Here is a 20828-nt window from a genome sequence, read left to right as displayed (position 1 = left end):
ACCAGCAGTATTACTGGGAATGGACCTAGATCACATTCTACTAATGGGTCTTGGACGTTCCCTAGTGTTCCTTGTTTCATCACCAAAGATGGATTTCCCCTGCATTTCAGCCTCCAAAGGGGGTAGCAGTAAAGCCTGTTAGGCTTCAGGCCCTCGAAGCTGTGATTCCAACTCCACTCGAGGTTCATGGCCCAGATTGATATTCTTACTTTGGTCTTGAGGAGGGATGTTTCTCTTGACCCATCTTCAGTCTCCAGGATTAGTGTAAGTTTCTTTGAGTTGTCATGGTGGTGAGTAGGGGAAAGTAACGTTCCTCCCTGATTCTCTTAGAAACTTACTCCCACATTTCCTTCAAGGAAGTTCACCAGATGTTGCTTTTTTTGTGTTGGGGAAGTATATCCAGTCTGGAGGCCTTCCTTTCAGGCTTGCCTTAACACCAAGGATCACCAGGTAATGGTAGTGCTTGCAGCTGTTTGGGTAGAGAAGCTATTATGATTCTTCCATGCTGGTAAGGGCCAACTTGTTTCAAGATTGCCAGAAGGATTCAACCAGGATGTTCAAGGCCTAGAAGACTTGAGCTGAATTTCACAAAGGCTGTGTGCTTTCTCCTTAGTCTCTAGGGAACTCACCTTGATATAAGAGTTGGCTGAGTCTTCATGACTGGATCTTAACTCAGCTGCAGGTTTTCCTTTCCAAAATCTCTGGTTCTTCAGTTCCATGGTGGCCACCTTGGAGATGGTCTCTTGATCCAGGGCTCACTTGTGTGATTGTATCAGTTTCTTCTTTGGTGTGTTGATCTTTACAATGTCAGGGTTACGAGGTTTGTTTTGTCATGTCATATGCTCTGTAATGGAGAGGCTATCAGGAGCCACCTAACTGGATAATGATCACATTAGATGCAAGCCTAGTGGGCTGGGAAGTCTACCGACATGACCTCTAACCCAAGAGCTATGATCCATAGAGGAAGCCTTGTGAGCCATAAATAGGTTGATTTCCAGAGCCTTTGGATTGGCTCTTGTGATGCTCTCAGAAGACACCACAACAGTAGCTGAAGCAAACAGGTAAAAAGGGCACACAGAACCCAAAGTTGTCCAGAAGAGATCCTGTTTCTGCAGGTGGAACAGAGTGAAATGTCGTACAACTCTCAGCAGCCAATTTTGCTGGAGGAAATGATGTAGAGGCTGATTTCTTCAATAGATATGTTGAATCCTAGAGCATGGGCACTCAGCTGGTAAGCTTTCAGCAGGGTGATAGGCCAGTGGAGCATCTCTAATATGAACCTCATGTTTTTGCGCAAGCAGATCCAAGCTGACAGATTCTTCAACCATTGAAAGAAAGTGTGTTCAGCTGGAGTTGATAACTTAATCCACCCTTGGCTAATTGGACCTCTTCTGTTCCATCTTGGCTTCTCTTGGGTGGAACAGAAAGAAAAACAGAGGTTCACCAGTTTGTGGCCAGCCTGGAGGCACTGGTATGACAAACTTGACATTGGGCAGATTAGGTGAGGTGCAGGTTAATGTTTTCTTTTTTATAGGGTTTGCAACCTGTTATTTCAAGGCCCGGTTCTTTGGGAGATCTAGCCCCTAGATGTTTTATGATCTAATCCTTGAATGGCTTTGCTTGTGCAGAAACGGGTATGCCTCAGTGGTTGCTTCTTGGTGAAGTCCCTTCTATTTCTTTTTTTTTTTGGTAGGGGGAGGGCTGATCTTAGGGTCTGATGACCTTTTCAGACTTGTGGTAAGGAGCTGTCTATTTAGCCCTAATGGTCAGATATCTCTAATTTCTGACCTTCCTATAGAAGAATTATAGATGAGAGGGTGAGACTTTAATTTTCCGACAGTCCAGATTCAGTCTGTCTCCTTTTTCAGGATCAGATTCAGGGGTTTTTTGAGGCCGCCACACCTTTATGTAGTTTGTTTCCCTTTAGGGTCCTGATTCCCTAAGGGGGGGGGGTGTCTTATTTTGTTTCCTGATGTTCAGGCAGGTTCTCCCTTTGACCCTCTTGGTCTGCATTCTGAAGGATCTCTCCTTAAGGATGGTGGTCTATTGGCCATTGTTCAATGGTCAGTTTACAGGTATTTTGTAGAGATTCCTACCTATTATTTTTCCTCATAGTTAGTCTTTTCAGCTGGTGCTCTTCTTCTTACCTAAGGTTGGGTTGACTTTTTCTTTTGAGCCAATCAATTACTCTTCCAGCATCCCTGAAGTGGGAATGTTATATAAGAATAAATTTATTTTATTTATTTATTTTAATTTTTTATATACCGGCATTCGCGATGGGAGTCGCATCATGTCGGTTTACAATTAACAGGGTGTGACGAGGAGAAAAACTTAGAACATTAACATGTGATATAAGAAGAAATAGCAGTTACAATAAAACAGGGACATAAAGCAACTTGGAAAGTAAGGAAAGCGATAGAAAATTAACAATGTGATAAAAAGAGTAACAAGGTAATATACCGTATATAATAAATTTATATAATATAATATATAATATATAACATACCGTATATATAATGTACCGTATATAATATACCGTATATAATAAAAGCAACATAAAAAACCTGCTCATTTAATGAGAAATAACATTATGGAGTTGTTAGAGTTTATGTTTACCCTGAGGGGAGGTCTTAGTTGATTTGGTTGAGAGAAAGTTCAATTTGTGTCTGGAAAGGCTTTCATAAATAACCAGGTTTTGAGTCTTTTTCTGAATGTAGGAAGGCAGGGTTCCTGTCTCAGTTCTGGTGGGATGGAGTTCCACAAGGTAGGTCCTGCTGCAGAGAAAGCCCTGTCTCTGAGCGTTGTATGGTGAAAGGTTTTGGCAGGTGGAACCTGTAGTGAATCTCTGTATGACTCTCTGATAGGTCTGGTAGAGGTATGTTTTTTAAATGGTATTTGGAGGTTAAGCGGAGAGAGTTGATGGAATGCTTTGTAGATGATGGTGATGGACTTGTATAAGATTCTATAGTGCACTGGCAGCCAATGTAGGTCTTTGAGAATCGGAGATATGTGTTCTCTTCTTCTTGTGTTTGTCAAAATTCTGGCCGCCGTGTTCTGAACCATCTGGAGAGGTTTATTATGAGAAGATGGGGAGACCTAATAGAATGGAATTACAATAATCTAACTTAGAGAAGATTATTGATTGCAGAACTGTTCTGTAGTCGTGGAAATGGAAAAGTGGTTTAATTCTTTTTAAGACGTGCAGTTTATGAAAGCAGTCTTTAGTGGTTTGATTAATAAAAGATTTAAGATTTAGCCGATTATCAATGATGGCTCCTAGGTCTCTTACGTGTGATGTTTGAAAGCCGGATGGAGGATTTGCGGTGAGGTAACTGTTTTCGGGGGAAATCATGATGAGTTCAGTTTTTGCAGAATTTAAGATTAGATTTAGACTGGAGAGGAGGTTGTCAATATTTTGAAGGCAATTTTCCCAGATTTTAATAGTTTTAATAAGGGATTCTTTGATAGGGATGACAATCTGGACGTCATCTGCGTATAGAAAGTATTTGAGGTTCAGATTGGTTAATAGTTGACATAGGGGTAAGAGGTAAATATTGAAGAGCGTGGGGGAAAGAGAGGAGCCCTGAGGAACTCCCAGAGTGGAAGGATAGAACTGTGATTCTTTATGTATTTTGACTTTGTATCCTCTGTTTCCCAGGAATGATTTGAACCAGTCTAGTGCAGAGCCTGTTATTCCGATGTTCGCTAGTTGATTTAGGAGAAGGGAGTGATTCACGGTATCAAAGGCTGCCGATAGGTCAAGGAGTATCAGCAGGTAGGCGTGACCTTTGTCGAGGCCCATGATGAGGTAATCTGTCAGAGATATGAGAAGTGATTCTGTACTTAAGGATTTCCGGAAGCCGTATTGAGTGGGGAATAAAATCTTGTGATCTTCGAGGTATTCAGATAATCTGGTGTTGACTAATTTTTCCGTAACCTTAGCTATAAAAGGGAGGTTGGAGATTGGGCGGAAGTTGGAGGGCTCTTTAGGATTTAGATTAGGTTTTTTTAGTAGAGGTTTGATAGAGGCAATTTTCAGGTCATCTGGATAAACTCCTTGGGCTAAGGAACAATTGATGATGTCAGTCAAGGTTTTGGCAATGGTATCAGGTATTAGCAGCAGAAGTTTGGAAGGGATATGGTCAAATGGGTGAGATGAGGGTTTCATTTTCTTCAATATTAGCATGGTCTCAGATGTTGCAATGGGTTCGAAGGCTTGTATAGCAGTGTCTTTGCAGTGATGGTGGTATGTGTTGAATGGCGCTAGGGTATTCGGTTTTAGTAGAGATTGCAGGTTGGAGATTTTGTTACTGAAGTAGATGGCTAGCTCCTCAGCTTTTTTGTGCGCTTGGTTGAGAGGAATGTCGAAGGAGTTGACTTGTGTTAAGTTCGAGACGTAAGTGAAGAGGGCTTTTGAATCGAAGATGAGGTGGTGTATCTTGTGAGCATAGTAGTCCCTTTTTGTTTTTAACGTGGTGCTCTTGTATGTATGAAGCGCAAGTTTGTAGGCTGATAGGGAGGTCAGAGATGGTGCTTTGCGCCATTTATTTTCTTTTTGTCTAAGGGAATGTTTGAGTTTTTGCAATTGTTCGTTAAACTAGGGTTGTCTTCTGGATGCATTATGTTTAGGTTTTTTTGTTGCCAGAGGGCAGAGTTTATTTGCTGCCGATACTGTGATGTTAGACCATGATTTGAGAGCAGAGTTAGGCGTGGAGATGTCTATATGAGGGAGTTCTGGGACAAGGTATTCGTGAAGTTCATTTGAAGAACAAAGGTTTCTGTAAGTAAATTGAGGTTGAGGATCGTGTTTGAGGCTTGATTGATCCAGCGAAAATGTGGTAGAGATTAGTGCATGGTCTGACCAGGGGACTGATTGGCATATGGGTGGTGCTGAGTGTGAGATGCCTGAGTTTACAAAAATGAGATCCAAAGTGTGTCCTGCTCTGTGTGTGGGATTGTTGATTAACTGTTTGAATCCCATGGCAGTCATGGCGTTTAGGAAGGTTTCACAGTTTGTAGAGGGAGAGGGGTCGTCAACATGTAAGTTAAAATCTCCCAAAATGATGGCTGGAGACTCAAGGTTTATGTTAGTAGCTATAATTTCTAAAATGGGAGAGGTGTCTGAATCCAGAAGTCCCGGAGGGGCGTAAACTAGAATGATTTGTAGCAAGTCTGATTTGAAAAAGCCGGCTTCAATTTTTGTAGGAGAGTGTACTGGGAATTGAGTAAGTCTCAGCTCTTTTTTGGCTGCAAGGAGAATACCCCCACCCTTTTTTGAATTCTCCTCAGGTTTTGAGGGTGAATAATCTTTCAGGAAAACTGGCAGGCTAGGTCAGTTGGGCTTTTAGGATATCCATAATATGCATGAGAGAGTTGCATACACTGGAGACTCAGGGTATGTAAATCTATCTCATGCATATTCATTGTGGCAATCCTGAAAACCCAACTGGCTAGGTGTACCTCCAGGAGAGGGTTAGGAAACACTGAGCTAGTGTTGCTCAGTGGGCCTCATAAGTGAGAGACAGCTTCAAAATCATAATTGTCTGGGTGTATCATGAGACAGTCCCCTCAGGCTCTGGCAGTGCTTCTCCTTCATTCTGTTGGATCTCGGGCATCCTCTGAAGCAGAGGCTACAATGATGACCCTGGAGGACATTTGTAAGACAGCCACTTAGTCTTCCTTACATTCATTCTTTTACATTGTAGTTTAGATATGTAAACCAAGGGGGAATCCAGCTGTCTGGGTGGGCATTTTCAGGGCAGTCCTGTCTTCTACTACCAAAGCAGATGTGAGCTTGGATATTTCTCACGTGTCTTGGTTAGTCTATGAGCTTAAGGATAAATTTAGTCTTTCCTAGCGTATAGCCAGATGGACTCAGGACCAATGGGTATAGTGTACTCCTGATAGCAGATGGGAGACGGAGTCAGATTTCAAAGCTGACGTCAGCTTACATATACCCGTGCAGGAAGCTCAGCTCTTCAGCATTTCCCCGTATGCTAAGCAGATAGGGACACTACACACACTAGAATAGTGTTAGAAATTTTAAACCAAAGAAGAGAGAAAACTTACAAGATGAGCCCTGCTCTCCTGTGGTGATACCTAAGGGTCCCTCTCCCAGTCGAATTCCTGAGGTGATTTCTGAGATCCCTCAGAGGCAAAAGCCTCTGTCCGGTAGCCGGATCCTGGCATGGACTTGGCCCCCAGAGTGGCTGACAGGCAGCGGGTGCAGAATCAAGCACGGCGGTGAAGGGAACTCCTCCCCCCCCCCCCCCCCCCCCCCCCCCCCCCCCCCCACCCCCCCCGTAGCCGGAGACTGCCCGGCACAAAACTAGGAAACTCCAAGAGAAGGTAAGGTAGAAACCTCTCTTAAAGTCTCTGGTCTCTGAGGCTCGATCTGCCGCACAGATCGTCCCTTCCGGCTAGACCAATCCCAGCCTCTCCAGAAAGTTAGCAGCTGCACTGTTCTTTGTGGTGGTTGGTCTCTAGTCTTGCAGGTTTCACTTGCTTCCTAAGAGGACACTTAAAGAATTAACCTTTATTACTTCCTTTCTATTTTTCCCCTGGGGCCTCTGGTTGGGATTTGAAGGGGGTATTTATTTTGGAGGTTTTTTTCATCCTGTACTTTTTGAAGTTAATAGTTGTAGGGGTATTTACTTCTATTGCTTTGGTTTGATGTAAAGATATTGGCTTGGTCTATACCACACTATACTATATACTAGTGGTGATGATACTGAAAAAGGTATGTCCTCTGTATCCATATGGTAGTGATCAGTGTAAACCTATGCATCTGGACTGGTCTAGCACAATTCAAGGAAAGGTAAAATTACATTTCTCCTTAATCTCTTAATCTTTAAAATTGATTTATTTTCATACACTGCTAAAGAAACATACAATATTCCAAGAGTTTGGTATGTTGCAAATAGTAATGCTCTTTTCCCTTGTCTCTTTGAACGACGAAGGCAGAGTACTCCAATAAACGTCATCGTCCCATTGGCATCGGGGTGCAAGGCCTGGCAGACGCCTTCATTCTGATGAGATATCCATTTGAGAGCTCCGAGGCCCAGCTACTGAACAAGCAGATCTTTGAAAGTATTTATTATGGGGCTTTGGAAGCCAGTTGTGACCTTGCAAAAGAGCATGGACCATATGAAACCTACAGTGGGTGTCCAGTCAGTAAAGGGGTAAGGAACAGCTGCTGTGTGCCTAGACACATCTGGTTTAATTCTCATTACATTAAGGCCCATCTTCAAAGCTACAGACTTGTTTGGGAGGTAGTAAGAAACTTAAAATGGAGCCACTGGCACACCATGAGTTGCACATTCCTATGAGTGTCTATGGGAAGCCAACGGCATTTTTGTACTTCAGAACCATCTACAAGTTTTCTGTCGCATTTCTGGGTTTTTAACACATTGAAACTGAAATTTTTTAGCCATGTGCAGTATAGCCACACTTTTGCACATTATTGTGGAAGGAAAATATCTGCATGGCTCTCATGTTAGTTGTGTTCCACGAAGCAAAAACCTGGACAAATTAAATGCTTGATTTGGCACAAGTGTGAAACCTGGAATTGAATCCTACAAGCATAGCCCAATCAAGGGGTTTATTTACATGATCTAATAACTGCATGCTGAAAGGGGTTGCTGGCATCAGTCAAATGTTTTTTGTGCATACCAAAAGAAAACACTTTTTAAATTTCATATTCAGTTCAGTAAAAATTGGCTTACTGATGATCTATGGTGCTCTTAGTCTGGTGCCATAAGTTAAATAATTTGTATAAAAGAGCTGTTGCCTTTCATGCGTCTGTATGATTTTTAATGGGAATGATTGAGCTCTTAGTGCTAGATGTGATGTGCTCTTTCGACAAAGCTCTTAAAAATAGCATTACATAGTGATGGTACTCTTCCTTCTCCTTTTTTCCTTGGGAAATGAGCCTAGATGTCAGGAACGAGCAATCTAAACTCTCATCTGCTTGGTAATTGCACTAGTTTAGTGTTGAGAATTGCAAGTTTGTTTTTAATTGATATGTGACTTTTCACCTTTTATAGTTTTCCACAATCTAGCATCCTATCTGTCTTGAGCTACTCCGGCAATGGTAAATTAATCTTTGTTCCTCAGATCTTACAGTATGATTTGTGGAATGTCACCCCTACTGACTTGTGGAACTGGGCATCTTTGAAGGAGAAGATTGCTAAGTAAGTACACACGGCATGGCAGCTTCAACTATTGTGCTTGGGGGAAGAGTGGGTCACTATGGATGGGGAGAAAACAAAGCACTTGATTATGGAAGAAAAGTTTAGCAGCAGCACTGGAAGCAATTTGAGATTCAACTTGCATGCCTTCTCACTTTCGCACTCTTAATCTTATTCCTAGTTCCCTGTACGTACCAGGATCAGTCCAGACAGCTGGGTTATGCCTCCCCTCCAGCAGATGGAGTCAGAGAGAAAACTGAAGACACCCCCTAGATATACCGGTGTGCCACCTGCGATCCTTCAGTATTTTCTCTGACTCTAGCAGATTGAGAGGCATAACCTGCGGTCCTGTCCTGGTCAGGTTATTTGTGCTGGGCATTGCTCTTTTGGCTGGAACAAGTGGTTGCATACCTTCGGGTATTTGTTGTTCAGTGTTGTCAGTCAGGTTTGTCGGTTGTATTTGGCGCAGCGACAGCACAGAGCAACAGCGCAGCGCTAAGTAGCAGGGCAGGCACAGAGGGCATTGCCCTCCTGGAATTCCCGGATTGGTGTGTCCCAGTAGGTTGGGGGAGAGATTACCGGTGGGCCGGTCATCCTCCCCCCTATGTCCCAGGGTCCCTTACCCTGAAGGGGGTTTTGTAAAAAAAAAAAAAAAAAAAAAAAAAAAAGTTTTAAAGTTTCTTTTCCTGCCTTCGAGCCACTTAAGACCTGTTGGGGACAGGCAGTGAGCTCTTCCTAATAGCCCCGGCCTGCCGTGCCTCTGTGGACTCCGGAGGGGGTGGCTGTGTCACCAGGCGCGCATTGCAAGCCACAATTTCTTACCTCCTGCATTTTGGCGCGTTTTTGGCTGACTGCTGCGTTTTCGGCCCGGGATGCCGCGATCTTCGGCCTGCGGGGGGCGGGGGCGCAACTCTCCCGCGAGGGTCTCTGCACCCGATGTCTTCCCGGGGGCGAGGGACCCTCGGGGTGGGGGCCGAGCGCTGCCCGCAACTACCTTTCTCCTCCTTCCTCTTCGCGGCAGAGCAAGCCGCCGGGCTCCCGATCTTCTGCCCCTCCCCCCTCGGGGAGGAGGGCGGCGGCCATCTTGGCCACGCGGCAGTCGGAGTTATCAGCGTCGGAGGAGGATTTCTCCCCTCTTCCCTCTCCACCCGATCTAACGTCAGAATCACCGCCCGTTTTGGAGGAGGATGCAGCCCCTCCCCCTTCTGGTGCAGGTAAGACAGCTTTAAAGAGGTCGGTGCCTTTTTCGGCAGATTTTGTGCTTTTAATGCACAAAGCCTTCTTGCAGGCAGAGGCAGGATGGGAAGCTGATGGCCCCCCCCCTCCCAAACTTCCCAGGCTCGGGGGGGATCAGGGGAGCGTGGGGGCTACTGACCCTCGTCCGCGGGATCGCGGGGACCAGGGGGCTCAGGACCCCCGCCCGCCGGCTACAGGAAACGCGGGGGTTGGGAACCCCAACCCTCGGGGGGGGGGGGGGGGCCACAGGCCATAGGCCATGAAGACCACAGTTTCTTGCCAGATCCTCAGGGGTACCCGGATTCGTTCGTAGGGGGCGATCCGGGATTGGTTGAGGGGGACGACCCCCAGGTGCGCCGCTTGTTCGGCAAAGAGGAGTTAGGATTTTTAATCCTTCATGTACTGAAGGAGTTGGAGCTTCCGGCCCCGCATCAGGACGCGGACACTTCAACGGGGGACGTGGCTATGGCGGGCTTGAAGGCCCCCCCTCAAACGTTTCCTTTTCATCATAAGGTATTACAACTTGTTTCCAAGGAGTGGGAGGTTCCAGAGGCTTCGCTGCGAGTGAGCAGGGCCATGGAAAAGCTGTATCCCCTACCGGCGGACTCCCTGGATCTCCTGAAGACCCCCTCGGTGGATTCGGCGGTGACGGCTGTGGTCAAACATACCACCATCCCCGTCACGGGGGGAATAGCTCTCAAAGATCTTCAGGATCATAAGCTGGAGGTTTTGCTAAAGCGCATTTTTGACGTGGCGGCCCTAGGTGTCCGGGCAGTGGCATGTAGCAGCCTGGTGCAGAGGGCCAACCTGCGCTGGGTTCAGCAGCTGCTTACTTCACAAGAGCTCCCACCCGACGAGGTGGAGCAAGCCAACTGCGTGGAGGCTGCGGTTGCCTATACAGCGGATGCTTTATATGATTTGTTGCGGACCTCAGCTCGTATTATGTCCTCCGCAGTTTCCGCGAGGCGATTACTATGGCTCCGTCATTGGTCGGCGGACGCTTCTTCCAAGGCACGCCTAGGTTCCTTTCCTTTTAAGGGTAAGCTATTGTTTGGTGACGAGTTGGATCAACTCATTAAGGACCTGGGTGATGATAAGGTTTACAAGTTGCCAGAGGACAAACCGCGTCAGTCTCTGTCTTTTGGAAGTGCCAGGGCTCGTTTTCGGGGTCAGCGACGGTTCCGAATGGGGAGAGGTGGCTCCTTTTCCCAGAAGCAACCGGCACGGTCCCAGTCTTGGTCGTCTTCCTTTCGTGGCAGGCGGCCTCCCCGTGGGGGAGCTTCGCAGAGTTTCGCTTCCACCAAGCCAGCTCAATGAAGGCACGCAGGCCCACTCCTCAGTTCAGTTTATCGGGGGTCGGTTGTCCCAGTTTTGGGAGGAGTGGGTCAAAATAACTTCGGATCAATGGGTTCTCGACGTTGTGCGCCACGGTTACGAGTTGGATTTTGTACGTCCCCTCCGGGATCTTTTTATGATATCGCCATGTGGTCCCCTGGAGAAGCGGCTGGCAATCGCTCAAACGCTAGACCGTTTGCAGACTCTGGGGGCGGTGGTGCCGGTCCCGCCGGCCCAACAAGGGACGGGACTGTATTCCATCTACTTCCTAGTCCCGAAGAAGGAGGGCACGTTTCGACCAATCTTGGATCTCAAGGAAGTGAACAAGGCTCTCCGCGTGCCTCGATTTCATATGGAGACTCTCAGGTCTGTTATTGCGGCCGTCCACAAGGGAGAGTTTTTGGCTTCTTTGGATCTAACCGAGGCCTATCTTCACATTGGCATCCGAGAAGGTCATCAGAAATACTTGAGGTTCATGGTAATGGGGGACCATTACCAGTTTTGTGCCCTTCCGTTCGGATTGGCGACCGCTCCACGGGTATTTACCAAGGTTCTCGTAGTGGTGGCAGCTTCCCTGCGCCGTCAAGGCATCCTGGTACATCCCTACCTCGATGACTGGCTCATTCGGGCGAAGTCGGAAGCAGCGTGCAAACAGGCGATCTGCTTGGTGGTGCAGCAGCTCCAGGCGTTGGGTTGGGTAGTCAATTTTGCGAAGAGCCGACTGGAACCGACCCAACAGTTGGAGTTTCTGGGCGCCCGATTCGATACCTTGTCAGGCAGGGTGTTTCTGTCCCATCAACGCATGGTCGGTCTAATGACACAAGTGCGGAACCTGATGGACCGGCAGAAGATTCCTACAGCATGGGATTATTTACAGGTCATTGGTCATATGGTGTCTACTCTGGAGATGGTACCGTGGGCTTTTGCGCATATGCGGCCGTTAAAAAGGGCTCTCCTCTCTCGCTGGGATCCCACATCCGAGGATTATGGGCTGGAGTTACCTGTGCCAGAACCGGCCCGTGCCAGTCTCTATTGGTGGCTAACCCCGGACCATCTTATGCAAGGAGTGGACTTGGAGCCTCCGTCTTGGAGGGTGGTGACAACGGATGCCAGCCTGTATGGCTGGGGAGCAGTGTACCAGTCCCGAGAAGTTCAGGGGACATGGTCTGCCCTCCAGTCCACCTGGTCCATCAATCGCTTGGAGACCAGGGTGGTACGTCTGGCCTTACGTCTCCTCCTCCCGATTGTGCGCGGTCAAGCAGTACGCATTCTGTCAGACAACGCGACCACGGTGGTGTACATAAATCGACAAGGCGGCACAAAAAGTCGAGCAGTGGCAATAGAGGCGGCGTTGTTGATGACCTGGGCGGAACATCATTTATCACGCATCGCGGCCACCCACATAGCAGGGGTAGACAACGTTCAGGCAGACTACCTCAGTCGGCAGCATCTAGATCCAGGAGAGTGGGAGCTGTCGGCGGAAGCAATGAACCTCATCGTTCAGCGTTGGGGGGGTTCCGTGATTGGACTTGATGGCGACTCGGCTAAATGCGAAAGCGGCGCGTTTCTTCAGTCGCAGACGGGACCATGGATCGGAGGGCGTAGATGCCTTAGCTCTTCCGTGGCCTCGTCGTATGCTCCTTTATGTGTTTCCTCCGTGGCCCCTAGTGGGGAAGGTGTTAAGGCGCATAGAGTCCCATCAAGGTCTGGTTATTCTAGTGGCTCCAGAGTGGCCGCGTCGCCCGTGGTTCGCGGATCTCGTCAATCTAGCAGTGGACGGTCCACTGCGTCTGGGCCATCTTCCCAACCTTCTCCGTCAGGGTCCGGTATTTTTCGATCTGGCAGATCGCTTTTGTCTGGCGGCTTGGCTTATGAGCGGCGGCAGCTAAGAAAGAAAGGTTATCCGGACGCGGTGGTTTCTACTCTTCTGCGGGCGTGCAGATCTACGCTTGCTTACGCTAGGGTTTGGAAAGTTTTTCACACCTGGTGTGGTGCTCTAAGTATTGCGCCCCGGCGTACCTCCGTGGGGCATATTCTTACGTTCCTTCAGGACGGTCTGAAGAAAGGTTTGGCATACAATTCGCTTAGGGTTCAAGTGGCAGCACTGGGGTGCTTGAGAGGTAAGGTTGAGGGGTTCTCCCTTGCATGTCATCCAGATGTTGCTCGTTTCTTACGAGGCGTTAGGAACTTGCGTCCTCCGGTGAGGGCTCCCTGTCCTACCTGGAACTTGAACCTGGTTCTCCGTGGTCTGTGTTCGGCTCCCTTTGAGCCTATCAAGACGGCTTCGCTGAAGGACCTAACTTTCAAAACGGTTTTTCTGGTGGCCATCTCGTCAGCTCGTCGGGTTTCGGAACTGCAGGCTCTTTCGTGCAGGGAACCGTTCTTGCGGATTTCGTCGTCGGGAGTCTCCTTACGCACTGTTCCATCCTTCTTGCCAAAGGTGGTTTCGGCGTTTCATGTTAATCAGACAGTGGAATTGCCTTCCTTTTCGGAGGAGGAGCTGCAGTCTTCTCAAGGTCGAGAATTGAGGCGTTTGGATGTCCGTCGGGTTCTCCTGCGGTACTTGGAGATTACTAACGAGTTTCGCAGGTCAGATCATCTCTTTGTGTTGTGGAATGGTCCCAAGAAGGGGCTTCAGGCTTCCAAAACTACTATTGCTCGCTGGTTGAAGGGCGCAATTGAGTCAACGTATATTGGCTGTGGTAAGCCTGTTCCTGAAGGGCTTAAGGCTCATTCGTTGCGTTCTCAGGCGGCTTCGTGGGCAGAGAATCAGTTGGTGTCTTGCCAAGAGATATGCAGGGCGGCCACTTGGAAATCTTGGCATACGTTTGCCAGGCATTATTGCTTGGACGTTCACGGTCCGCCTGCGGAGTCTTTTGGAAGCAGCGTCATTCGAGCGGGACTCGCGGGGTCCCACCCCAGTTAAGGCGGCTTGGGTACATCCCAGCTGTCTGGACTGATCCTGGTACGTACAGGGAAAGGAAAATTAGGTTCTTACCTTTGCTAATTTTCGTTCCTGTAGTACCAAGGATCAGTCCAGACGCCCGCCCAAGTTTTCTGGGAGTCCGCTCATATTTCAGATTTTCGATGCCAGATTCTTTTTACAGCTCGTTGCCAAGTTTCCACGGTAAGTTGTCATTGGTTTGTGTTGTCCTACACAGTTTAGGTTGTCATGTTGTGGTCATGCTTGTTCCTTGTTGTTCCTCAAGGAAGTTTTTGCTTGTTCTGGTCAATGAGTACTAAAATATTTTGATAAATTTGACAGTGGCTACAGTGGTCCTGTCGTTATTTCTGCTTTGATATCACATATACTGAAGGATCGCAGGTGGCACACCGGTATATCTAGGGGGTGTCTTCAGTTTTCTCTCTGACTCCATCTGCTGGAGGGGAGGCATAACCCAGCTGTCTGGACTGATCCTTGGTACTACAGGAACGAAAATTAGCAAAGGTAAGAACCTAATTTTCCTTTCTTTCTTATGCTCTGCAAAGTCTTATAGATATAGATAATTTTTTTTTTTTTTTTTTTTTTTTACATTTGTTGACATGTAAAGTGGTTCCTTCTGCCATATCAAGCCAGATGAGTGGGTTATGCCTCCCTGCCAACAGGCGGAGAAAGAACTACAAGTTTTCTGTGATACCACTCCAGAGTATCTGAGCTTGTGTAGCACTAAAACTTGTCAGTATCTGTCTCCAGCAAATGCAGACCTATCTGGACTGATTCAGTGTTTTGGAGGTCTTCCAGTTGGCCATTCCTTCTGAGGTCCTGGTAGAACACAAGGGGGTGAGGAAGTAGACTTAAGTAGCTTCTGGGTTCTTGAGATCATGAGGGAATCAAACCTCATTGAGAGTTGAAATTTTCTTCTCAGGGGTATGACCTGTTGATTTCATATCCTCCTTCCCCCACCTCAGCCTCTTCCAGTACTGTGGGTTCTGGTCCTGTTCTTTACCTATTTAAGAGATTCTTGCATTGAGCAGGAGAGTCAATCTGGGGGAAAAAACTTGATCTTGTTACTTTTGCACAAGGCCTTTTTCCTGCAGGGCAGACCTGGAGAAGACAAGGTGGTTTATTCTCAAGAGACATCCCAAGCTCAGCATTCCATGGGGAATCTGAGCCTACAAAGAGATGTTCTTTGGAAGAGGGCCTTCTCCCAAAATCTCTGGGAGATCTTTACTTCCAGCCAATTTGCCTTGGGATGGGGAAAGCAGCAGTCTGTCAGGGGTCTTGGAAGAGATAGAAGGGGAAATTCTCTCGGCCGATACTAAGGAGTTCTCTATCTGGCTGCTTGAGAGAAACTAATTCTTCCCTTTTGAAGTATTAAAATCTGATTTCTGATCAACAGACCAAGAATTCAAATTAGAGGGCTCAAGGAAACCTCCAAAGTACTTTCCCTTATACAGGTCTGTGGAATGGGAAGTCTATTTATACTGGTCCAAAATGGACAAAGTGATGAGAGCCATATTTTCTTCTGCTTGAGAACCAAGAGCAATATATTAGCCCCTAAGATAGTCCTCTTACTCATTCTTGTTGCTCACAAGACCACAATCCCTATAAAAGAGGGTATGACTGTCAGGAGCTCTTATGACAGAAAAATTTAATCCTTGCTCAAACAGGCCTTGAGACCCCAGCTCTATTGATAGGCAAAGCAGCTTCCAGATGCCCAAGAAAGAGATTGAGCTCATTTGAGTCTATAGTTGGCTTGAATGGAACTGGATGCAAATTTTCTAGCAAGTTTGCAGTATGATTTAATTAGGGCCTCAGCCAAAATCATGATTAATGATCATGGCCCGGAGACCATTGATGGCCACCACTATCTATTTCAATCTTGCATCCTTCTTGTTCAGCGACATGTTGTCCAACGTCTGGTTTAAGCAGTGCCCCAAGTGTGCAAGGACCATGTTTATTACAGACCCCCATGATAGATATGTCCTCTGCCTTGGGGCATCTCATGACATCTGGGGTTGCAGTAAATGTGCCAAGATGACTCCAAAAGAACACAAGATCCTGTTTGATAAGATGGAGTGCCTCTTTGGGCCGGAGAAGACTGAACTGTCTGCATTGGAGGTATTGGCATTGAGGGACCTTGGAGCTGCACCGATGAGACACCAAGCCATCGACACTGGAACCTCCAGTTCCGTCAAGGTAGTCTGCTGCTAAGGACGCCAGAGACAGGTCATTGTCTGATTCCTCCAGGTCAAGGAGGTCTGGTTCGTCACCCTTGGCACCGAGGAAAGACCGATCTGAGCATTGCGGGAAGCCAAAGAAGCATCGATCCCCACTGATGTACAGTGCTGGCCAAGGGTATGCAGCAGCTTCTGCTGTGATGCCCCAAAGCGACCTCTATGGAGGAGAGCCAATCTTCCATCAATGCTAGGGGTATACCATAGTCTCTACTAGTCCTGATGCCTGCCACTGATTCTCTACTTTGGTTCCAAAGAGGATCTGGTTACATCTCCTGGGTCCCAGCCTGTCTTGGTATTGGTGATTTTTGGGGAGGAATTGGAGAGTTGTGTGCAGCAGGCTGTGGAGAAGGTGATTTGTGGCATCAGTGTCTGAGCACTGATGGCACAGACATTGGCAAAGTCATTCCTTGAGCCGCTGCTGGAATCCCTGAATGCACCAGCTGAAATGGCCAGTAGAACTTGTGCCTTCACCTCTGGCCGGGAGCCAAGCGCCCAGAGCCCTATTACCAGTTGATGGAAGCGGAGACAAGGGCACCTTTGACCCCTGGGGTGGGGTGATTTCTCCGATGTGCTTGATTCTTCAAATGGTCTTCCCTCAATCATCTCTTTCAGAAGAGCAAAGGAAGACTGTACTAGAAAACATCTTCACAGGATTTGTCTGGGTGATGACAAAGGCCATCCCAATTTCAGTTGCAGATTGAAGAGGATACCAGGCACAAAATGCTAGATAACCTCCAGTGTGTGGAGCCTCCCGAGGAGATTGTGGCAGTCCCAGTGCTTGAGATCCTTGTGGAGTTACTGCTGAGGATGTGCCTCCTGTTAACAGGAAGGTGGGCGTGGTTTATCCCATCCAAAAGGCGCGCTGATACAACAAGCGTCAGCTGCCCCACAAATTGGTTGTCAAATCTGCCCTCAAGAAGGCGAAGTGCTCTTGAGCCTATTCGATGCACCTGGGAAAGGATCAGAGAGTGATGGATACTCTGGGAGGAAGGTATTTCAGAGCATTATACTCATTGCCCTGCATAGCGGCCTACCAGTTCTACATGAGCCAGTACATGCATGACATCCTGAAGCAGGTACAGGGCTTGCCAAATTGCCTCAGCAGCAGCAAGACACCCTCTAGTATTTGGTGCATAAGGGTCTGGCGTGAGGAAAGCACAGGGTTTGTTCGACCTACTGTTTTCAAAACGTATCAAGGGTCTCTGCAGCGGGAGTCAGCGCCCACAGGCTCGCATGGTTGCAGGCCTCTGATTTCAGACTGGAGGTGCAGGAGTGACTCCCTGACGTGCCATGAATGGGGCGCAATCTCTTCAGGGATAAAGTGAAGATCGCGGTGACCCAGATCAGGGATCACCATGTGACACTCCAACAACTCTCGACTGGCACTCAAGACTCAGCCAGGAGGTCAACAAGATTTATTTATTTTATTTAGATGTTTTGTATACCGTTGTCCCAAGTGAGAATCACAAGATCAGAACATTTTACAGGTTAAACCTTCATAATTATAGTATGTTACAAAGGTACACATACAAGAATGAAAACTGGATAACATTCATAATTATAGATGTTACATTGGCAGACTTGCAGAATGAAACAGAATTTGGGGTTGAGAGGGAATGGTTTTGCTCAGGTCATGTTTGTTAACTGGGTCATGGGGGTGGGGATGGGGACTGGTGGTTTATGTCAAGCTGTAGACATTTTTAGATAGCCATGCTTTCAAATCACTTTTAAATTTCTTTGTCTGACATTGTTCGTAGATCCTCTGGCTTGGAGTTCCATAGTTTTGGGCCAGCAATAGTTATAACTTTGTCTCTAGTTTGCATTAGATAAGAATTTCTTATTGTGGGGATTTCTAGAGGCCTTTGTTTTGTGATCTTAGATTTTGTGGGGGATTGTGTGGTTTAAATGATGTTCCCATCAGATCATTGTTAGTTAATATTATTGTAAATTATCGTTAGCACTTTATAATATATTCTTGATTGAATAGGTAGCCAGTATAATGCCATCAGTGTAGGGGCAATGTGGTCATATTTCTTGTTCCAGTCAGTCTGGCTCCAGCGTTCTGCAGTAGTTGCAGTGGTTTTCAGTGTCTTGCCGGAAGACCCAGAAGTAAGGAATTACAGTAATCAAGGTTTGAGAATATTGGAGTTTGTAATACTATTCTGAAATCTGTTGTGCTTAGTAAAGGTTTCAGTCAACTCTGGGATCTGTAGCTTGTAGAAGCCTGACTTAATCAGTTTATTAATGTGGGCTTTCATTGTTAAATTTTCATTTATTTGGATTCCTAGATCTCACTTGAGTTGCAGGGATTATTTAGCAATTAAGCAATATCTGTTCTTGGAGGTATGGAATTCAAACGCCGCGGTTAGCCCGCCCACAAGTCGACGTCAGCCAGGCGCCCGGAGCCCTTTAAAGGGCTCAACGGGGAGAGACGCGCCCTATTTGACTCTGGCTCTCCCTGCTCGCTGCAACCCAGGTCTGCCCTCCCCGCGCTCTCGGCGCTGACCCGTCGGGGTCAGGGGAGGTGGACCTGAGGCAGGGAGTGTGGCCACACCGAGCCGGCAGGAACTCAAAGAAACAAAAAAAGAAAAACGCTGCGGTAAGCCCGCCCCCAAGCCGACGTCAGCCAGGTGCCCGGAGCCCTTTAAAGGGCCGTCTGCTGCCAGTAATCAAAATGGGGTCGACGGCCCTTTGCCCTTACATATGTCACAGGGGCTACCGCTGCCATTGGTCAACCCCAGTGACATAGTGAGGGCAAAGGGCCGTCGGCGCCATTTTGACTATTGGCAGCCGACAGCCCAAGTCCAGGAGATCGCTCCTGGACCCCCGCTGGACCACCAGGGACTTTTGGCAGGTCTTGGGGGGGGGGGGGGGGGTCAGGAGGGTGGGGGGTTGTAGTAAATTAATTTGGTAGGTCTTGTATGGCTCTCACGGAATTACATTTTAAAATGTGGCGTTCATGGCTCTCTCAGCCATAAAGGTTCCTGACCCCTGCCTTAGAAGGTCCCTGATCAAAGTGGCTGTGGGGGGAGGTCTTCCTATAGCTTGTTCAAGAAATACAATTAGGCGTATGTCAGCATAGAACCCTATATAGGGTGATGACAGCAAGATCGGTGCTTTCTCTCTACATCTGCTGGTAGGGGAGCATAACTCACTTGCCTGGACTAGTCTGGCAGGATTCTAGGAAAGGAAATTAACAGGAAGGGCTACATTTCTCTTTTGTAGTAAGCTTTAAAAAAAATAAAATTCCAGTATAGCTCTTTAAATGTTTTTAGTTGTATTGCTGCTTCACCTGAAGTAACAGATGTTTAAACTGTGAGCAGAAGGTCTTCTGTTTTGAGGAGTCAGATTACTTTCCCAGCAGTGGGAGGTACTATGGTGAAAGGCACTTAGTCGCCAGACCTTCTTTATATCTTTGTCTGCTCCTGATGTAAATTATCCTTGCTCAGTAGTTTGTGTCTGTTGCAGATATGGTGTTAGAAACAGCCTGCTTCTTGCTCCAATGCCCACTGCTTCCACAGCTCAAATTTTGGGCAACAATGAGTCCATTGAGCCGTATACCAGCAACATCTACACACGCCGGGTTCTTTCTGGAGAGTTTCAGGTAAGGGGCTTCTCGCCCTCCGCGCAGGTTTATTTTTGTATCCATGTGTGATTAAGTGTGCTGCACGTGCACCTTTCTGTAGGACAGGCCTGTTTGGGACACGGTGAGGGTGGGCAGCCACCTAGTCCAAAGCTGCTAGGGATCACACTTATCCTGTCGTGAGGTGGTGGGTTTGGGGACTGTCATATAAGAACAGCATGGTTTGTCCTGAAACAGACAAATAAAAATGAATTCTTAAATACCGATGTGTGCTGTCATCGCTCCTCATAAGCTACTAACTTCAGTAACATGCCTTCTCTTCACGTTCAGTAGCCATTGAGACAAGGCTGACAGAATGTTTCTGCAGAAGGCCCATCACAGGTGCTACATGGAAGATGAGCATTTATGATACTCACGCCTTGTAATGGACTGCAGTTTGGAGAAGGCTTTACGGGCCATGCCAGTTCAGGGAAAAAGGGGGTTTAAGGAGTACATTACTTGATGCCCTCTATCTGGAAGCAGCGCAGATCACTCAGAGCGGCTGACAGCCATTTCAGTGCTGTGGTCTCAGTGATTGAACTCCTGACCATATTGCCTTTTAGTAGGCTACTACTAAAAAGCCAAAACCTTTCCAACAGCTGAGCTTGCTTTCTGGCCATATATTTAAAAATGCCTCCATTTCTGCTGCTTTTGTGAATTGTGTTTTTGATTGCCTTTTCAAATCTAATGCAGAATTGAATTTTGTTTGTAGGTTTGCTGCTTTACTTGCTCTGATTTTAAATAAGTGCTTTAAAAAACCTGTGGCTGCTTCCCTTTCTGACTCTGGATAATAGCTTTTGAAAATATCTTGCTGCTTTGATCTTGAATCTTTTAAGGGGAAACTTATGTTTTTTACTTGGACACTCTTGAGTGAAGCTTTGGCATAGCACTCAGACAAATTTAGTTTGTTTTTTTTTAATTGACAATTTTTATTGCTGTTAGAATCAAACATAAATGTACAGCATAAAGTAAAGTAAAACAGCCACCTATGGCATACGCCTAAGTGGAAAGTACTTAATAATAAGCATAAGAAAAACCAAGCAACATTTATGAGGAAAGTATTCCCAATTCCCCTCCCCCCCCCCCCCCCCCCCCCATGCCAATCATAGTCCATATACTTCTGATCGTCGATGCACCCTTCCATCCACCCGCACCCCTGAGGCAGTTCTTAAGAAAATAAAACATGGTATAAAGTCTTATTCAGGTGTCGTGAAGGTGAGAGGTCTCCAAGTAATGTAGGGCTCCCAGGTATGATTGAATTTAGA

The 20828-nt window shown here is 47.0% G+C and overlaps 1 protein-coding gene across 2 annotated transcripts in view; it reads left to right on the top strand.

Annotated features, from left to right (window-relative positions):
• The window catches only part of RRM1 (ribonucleotide reductase catalytic subunit M1), a 241352-nt gene that overhangs the window by 207069 nt on the left and 13455 nt on the right, over positions 1 to 20828 (top strand). For both annotated transcript variants that reach the window (XM_029601937.1, XM_029601936.1), the window contains exons 14-16: positions 6960 to 7181; positions 8116 to 8192; positions 19410 to 19545. In XM_029601937.1, the coding sequence (XP_029457797.1) occupies positions 6960 to 7181; positions 8116 to 8192; positions 19410 to 19545 (435 nt within the window). The remainder of the gene's footprint in view (positions 1 to 6959; positions 7182 to 8115; positions 8193 to 19409; positions 19546 to 20828) is intronic.

This window comes from Rhinatrema bivittatum, chromosome 5 (genome assembly GCF_901001135.1).
Source record: "Rhinatrema bivittatum chromosome 5, aRhiBiv1.1, whole genome shotgun sequence".
Taxonomy (NCBI): Eukaryota; Metazoa; Chordata; class Amphibia; order Gymnophiona; family Rhinatrematidae; genus Rhinatrema; species Rhinatrema bivittatum.
Note: the sequence above shows the minus strand (reverse complement) of the source record. Positions and strands in the feature narration are given on the sequence as shown.